This window comes from Emydura macquarii, unplaced genomic scaffold (genome assembly GCF_026122565.2).
Source record: "Emydura macquarii macquarii isolate MOO-44397 ecotype Brisbane River unplaced genomic scaffold, CSIRO-AGI_Emac_v2 contig_2768, whole genome shotgun sequence".
Taxonomy (NCBI): domain Eukaryota; kingdom Metazoa; phylum Chordata; order Testudines; family Chelidae; genus Emydura; species Emydura macquarii.
Window position 1 is genome coordinate 49,832,540 of NW_027132905.1, and position 6,000 is coordinate 49,838,539.

Sequence of the window (6,000 nt, forward strand, 5' to 3'; positions counted from 1 at the left end):
AGAGTTTTCGGCAGGTGACAACATCACGCGGAGAGAGCAGACTGGCTGCCCCTCGAGTTACCTTTGTCGCCCAGGATGCCGTCTATGCTGTGCTTGGCTTTTTTCTCTCCGTCTTCCTCCTTCTTGTCACAATCCTCCTCTTCCTCTTTCTTCCCGAACTTGATTCGTAGCACCCGGCTAATCGAACTCACTAAACCTCAGACAGTCAAAGACAAAAGAGCAAGTATAAGATGCTTTGGAGGGCGGTGGGAAGCGAGCAAACGCGTCCGAAGTTGAGCAGCAAGAAAAGCAAAAGAATGCAGCCGGCTTGGCAAACACACCCAGCGCACACAAACTACACACACACAGACATAAAGTTACGCACACAAGCCCAGAAACACAAACACAAACTCCGGCCTAAACTTGCAAACGCAACAAAACTAAACTCATAAGCCCAGACAAACACATTGAGGTAACACACACACACAACCGAAGAAATATACACTAGCATAAACACACGCAACATACACACTCACAAATACACACACAAACAAAATCTGCACACCCACTCAGGAATATACACTGGCAAACACACAGACTCAGAAAGACCCACGAATTCCCAGGCATTTCATGCACTCTCATTACACAAACACACAGATCACACACATCAGGTCACACGCTTTGACACCAATGCCCGCATTAACACAAATACACACTTAGCACTCACCAGTAACAATCATCACACTCATGCATACAATTATACACACCTTAATAGGCATTTACCACACGCCCAAATCTCTCTCACCCACACATTTATCACAGGCAGACACAAATGCACATTTATCACCCACACATACACACACGCGCACATTACAGACACAAACATAGGGATATGTACACACAGAAATACACTTAGCCCTCCCACGCCCCCTCCCTCAATAACACAAACACACACAGGGCGTCTCTTTTTCGTTTTGCTTTTAATTGTGACCATCTTAGCACCGCGGGCCCTTTCTCTTTGCTTTCCCTCCTTGAACTCACTGGGAGTTTGGTGGGGGTGGGTGGCAGGAGTTCAGAATCGGGCCCACTGTTGGTTTCTTTTAAACTCTCGCTTTCGAGCTACTTCCAAGCAGGAAAACTTGGGTGTGAGGGAGGGGGTTTGTCCTGCGGAGACGGGAGAGCCACGGACTGAAACCTCGGTGCCCCTCAAACTTTTGTTTATTTTAAACTGAGCTGAAAGACACTTGCCTCCCCCTACTCCTCCTCCGTCAGCTCTGGACATCATGGAGGGGAGCAACCCGTTGTCTTTCCCTGAGCAGCCCAGAAAATCACCCAGGAGTGGCGGAAAGAAACTCCAGGCTGCTGGTGGGTGCTTTTTATCCACCCTCTTTAGACAGGCTGCAGCTCTTTTACTGAGGAATGGAACATGCAAAGTCTAAACAGAGCAATAAATACACTTGGTCGCCTTTAAACCAGGGGTTTGTTTGTCTTGGTCCCTTTATTTTTAAATGCACAGTGAGAATTTAAATACACACTTCTCTGCTTTCTAGGTTCCTTTCTAGGGGACTTTTAGATGGCTCTGGGTTTTGGTTGTTGTTGTTTTGTTTTTACACATCACTCTACTGGCATGTTTAAGAGAGATAAACTTATTTGTTTGGAAGCCGTGTCTGAAAGGATGTTTTGTAGCCTTTGGACATACGCTGGGTGTCAGTCTGTGGTGGCTGCAGATAATCATTTCCCTAGATCTGTTTCTACTGGGTCGTGGTTTTCTTCTTTTCTGTTCTCCGTGTGTATTTCTCGCCAAGATGCCTTCTCACCTGAGGGGACAGTGCTTCTGTCACAGTGCCCATCTTTCAGGAGTCTGTCTCTGATTTCCCAGCTAAACATCCCTGGATTCTCTCTCTTGTATTCCTCGATTTTCTTTTCCACGTCGGGAGTTGCAACCTGCTTTTGTGATCAATGGAGATCAGTGTGTGTGTGTATGTGCAGAGATGGGGAGGGGGAGAGAGAGAGAAAAATCACTTTTAATTTAAAAAAGAACCATAGACTTTCCTAGACTCCGATTTGCCATCGAGGTCACTATTCTGGGCTAGCAAGGAAGATATTTCATTCCAAGTAAAGGGGCGAGAGAAATCTGTCTACATACTCCCGCCCCCCAAAGAGCAACTTGATGCTGAATATTCTGTTGTCACAAAGATCTCTTCGCCTGAAATGTACAAGAGTCGATTTCCGATGTGCCTGGGAGACTGAGCCTCTCCAGGGGGGGCAGGGGATGTATTGAGGAGGGATCTGTACTCACCTCCACCCCGCGATTTACCCCGTGTAAAGCGTCCCTGAAATGCAAACCGGCTCGCCCCTCGCTGCACGGGGAACCGAAGCAAATGCTTCAATGTGCACCACTTGTTGCATGTGGGAAATCATTCTAATTTATTCATAGCCTTCAACTCCGCACCGTTTTCTACCCATTTGATTCTGCAAATTGCAGCTTTATTAGACTCCCCGCTCCCCCTCCTCCCCCTGCGTACTCATTTAATCGAAACAATGCATTTTAATGGGGGGACGGGAGGGGGGGCGACGGCGCCTCTTGGCTTCTGCCTTTACTCTGGAGGCCAACGCCCCGAGGAGAGAGCGGGGGCATAATTTTGGGAGGGCGGGGGAGATCCGTGCCCAGATCGCACTGGAAATCGGAGTGGAGGGGAAGCGCACGGTGAACGCAGCCATGTGTGTTTACACGGATGGGCCCTTCCCAGGACGCTGATCCGCAGCGATGCAGCGTGAGGGAGTGAGGGCTCCGCCTGGGGAGAGCTGAAGAGGCCGGGCCGGATCCTGCTACCACTGGAACCCGTGGGAGGGAGAAAAGGTATTTTCCCACTGGCTTGAAGGTTGCTTGGCTCGCGCGGCCTTTGCTCGGCCGTGCACTCACCCTGGGTTTGCTCCCTCCGATCGCTCCGGGGCGGATGGAGCCGGTCTCCTGGTACCTGCAGAGGATTTTGGAGACGCAGCCGTGGGAGACTCGCAGCTGCCTGGAGATCACGCAGGGCCGGATGCCGTGGTGGGCCATCTCCACGATCTTGTGTCGGATGTGGTTGGGCAGCGGCCTGCCATTGATGAACACCCCCCCGAGCTGGTTTACTCTTCCCTGGCCCAGAGGAGTCGACACTAGAATTCGGGGGGGGGGGGGGGAGAGAGAAGAAAAGTTGAGTCAGGGGCAGTTTGACCATCTCTAGGTCTGCATCACCCGGCCCTGGGCGTATTTATTTCCCCTCGGTCACATATAGCGGCACGTGTAGGTTGTATTCGCCCCCGTAGCTCCATAGAAAAGTACACGTTTTCCTATCGATAACCCCCCCCCCATTCTTCTCCTCCCGAACGACCTCATATTATCAGCTCAGATTCGGCCCCACATTTTAAATGCATATTTTAAACCTCGCTTTGAAATACAAAGATGTTTAAAACGGGGGGTTAAAAAGTTTCCTTGCGCCTTTTCAATGCCCTGTTTCGTGCTGCAAACCGCAGAAAAGCCCATTTAAAACCAAACCCTCTGAAAAACCCTCTGTGTCTTCCTTTGCTTTATGTACAGCAGGGGGAAGGAGAAGGCTGCTTTTGTTAATTTCACGGAAGCGACGCGATGGCAACAGTTTTCATATCTGAACAGCGACCAGCAAACGTTGGTTCCTTGCAATACACCCTCTGCGGCAGAGAACATCGTGCACCGAGCATCGAACACCCTGTCTGCAGAACTGGCCATCGGGGAACGGGCGCGACAGGCTTCCTAATCCCGCTCTGAGCTCCCCAATTTGTTTTAATAGCGTGCAGTGTATATCTTGCAGATTAATACAATTTCACAGTCTCCGAAATATTGAAGAACTCAGCTGCACGATTTGCAAAGAGGCGATGGTGGGGGTTGACGGATAGCTAAGGCGAGGGGGGATGAGTTTCTCTTTGCAAAAGAACAGGCGATCCAGAAATCGCTTCACGATTTAATAAGAATCATGCACTACTAATTCAAAGTCACTCGGCCAGCACTCTCTGGATATGTCATTACCGACAGATAACATTGGAGTGGCCAATTTTACATTCAAGAGGTACTAAAATCAGCGGCCGCTCTCTCTTTTCATTATTCCCAGTCATGTTGTGCAAATATTGTTGTAATCCTTTGATCCTTTCCCTGGCCGTCTGTTTTACTTCATTTGCTACAGAAAAGCACTCCAGCAAATCCCCGGAGCGTGTATGTTTTGCAGCCTGCGTGGTTTTCTATCGGTTTGAGTTTAGCCACTTGATCACGGCTACCCTGAAATGTTCTTGTTTAATAAATGCGGAGAGAGGGGGTCCCACTTTCATTTTGCCTCTGCCACCCCGCCAGCAGGCTGGGCAGAAATAATAATAATAACAATAACAAGAATAATAAAGGTAATGTGCACACACAAAATGCAAACCGAGAATTTAATGCATCACCGCTGCGGGGTGGGGGGGACTGACACTTAATCTGACAGCTTCAGGGGCCTTCCATGAACTCAGAAGGCCCTAAATATTCGACAGTAGCTGGCAGTGGGTCCATTTCAGTCATTCCAAGGTTGTCCCTAGCAGTGACACCCCCCCCCCCCCCCCGCCCCCGAGAAATGCCCCATTCTGCGGTTCTTGGAACGCCAGCTCGACCGCTTCCGAAGTTGGAAGCGATGCGCTCGGAAACCGAGCCCAAAGTTGGGGAGAAACTCCGAATATTTTCCATCTAAAGGGTGTGGAATGTGGAGGGACCAAACCGGCCTGTGTGTTCATTCGTGTGTGTGTGTGGGAGGGGAGGGGGGAAGAAAGAAAAGAAACCCCAAGGCTAGCTAAAGTCAATTCACGGGCAAAGCACGGGCGGCTGTCTCGGAAAATCAAACCGAATCAAAGGCAGCGATCTGCCGGCTGAACTCCACGGCGGCTAAAAGTTAAAGTGGAATTCGCTGAGGATCACACCTTCAACTGAGAGTTTGCCACCCCCCTGGACGCTGTTGCAGCGGGGGAAATGTCCACACACCGCGACCGGCTGTTTAGAAACGAATCGAGCAAGTCGCTAAAAAAATACAATAAAATAAAATACCCCCCCCAACATTTGTCAGACCTACCTTCCAAGGGAAATCCAGTGCGGGGGTAATTCTGACCCGGTGCGGGGCGCATCATTCTGGGCACCGTCCCCGGTAAAGTTGCCATTCCGAAGTCACTCTGGGGCGGCTGGGTTTCAACCAGACACAAATCAAAGGCACAGCACCCCCTTTCTGGGATGAGCGAAGCCAGGTCCAGCGAGCGGCGGAGGTCTCGGGCTCGCCCTCCTTGCAGGCGAAGGACGCTCCCTCCCAGCCCCTGGGCTGCAAAACAATGGAGAAATCTTTGCTCCGACCGGGGAAAGGGGGAGAAAAAAAAACCCCAGCCCCCCCTCCCGAAATTCTTCTGAAAGTTTCAGTGCTGCGGCTCAGCTGGACGGCGGCTCCCGCTCTGCAGGAATGTAGCACACAGACTGGAGGGGGAAGCAGACACACCCCAGGTTGGCTCAGTGCTGGGCTGGGCTTCTGGGGGGACTGATTTCCTCCCCCCCCCTTTCTGTTTTATTTTGTTGTTGTTGTGGTGCTTTTGTGTGTGTGTGTGTGTGTGTGTGTGTGTGTGTGATCGCTGAGGGGCTGGCTGGCTTGGCGGGCGGGGGGGGGGGGGCGGGAATGTCAGCTGGAAGGGTTGGAAGTTGTTAAAACCCCCAACTTTGGGGAGGACGAGGGAAAGCCCCGAGTGAGCCGTGATAGGCTCCGGCGCCTTTCTTTTATTCATGAGCAGGGAAGGGGGCAATGGTGTGGGGTGGAGGGTAGGGACCAATCGCAGGAAGCAGCTTCCCAGCGCCCAGGCATATATAGAGCTGGGGGGGTTCAATCCAGTCCGCGCCGTGGCCTGGTTCGGAGGGGGGGCTGGGCTGTCTACACCGGGGGCCGGGAGGGCGGAGAAAACTTTGGGAAAACTTCTCCCCGGGGTAGCCAAGTTGCAGCCCCAGTGCGA

At 51.5% G+C, this 6,000-nt stretch overlaps 1 protein-coding gene across 4 annotated transcripts in view; it reads right to left on the bottom strand.

Annotated features, from left to right (window-relative positions):
* The window catches only part of PAX7 (paired box 7), a 128,572-nt gene extending 123,400 nt beyond the window's left edge, over positions 1–5,172 (bottom strand). For 2 of the 4 annotated variants that reach the window (XM_067566910.1, XM_067566909.1), the window contains exons 1-4: positions 5,088–5,172; positions 2,903–3,138; positions 1,797–1,926; positions 62–190 (exon numbers count right to left, since the gene is read on the bottom strand). In XM_067566910.1, coding sequence (XP_067423011.1) covers positions 62–190; positions 1,797–1,926; positions 2,903–3,138; positions 5,088–5,172 — 580 coding nt within the window. Of the gene's footprint in view, positions 1–61; positions 197–1,796; positions 1,927–2,902; positions 3,139–5,087 lie in introns of all 4 variants that reach the window. The other 2 variants (XM_067566911.1, XM_067566908.1) reach the window with 1 other exon arrangement.
* Positions 5,173–6,000: the final 828 nt, after the last annotated feature.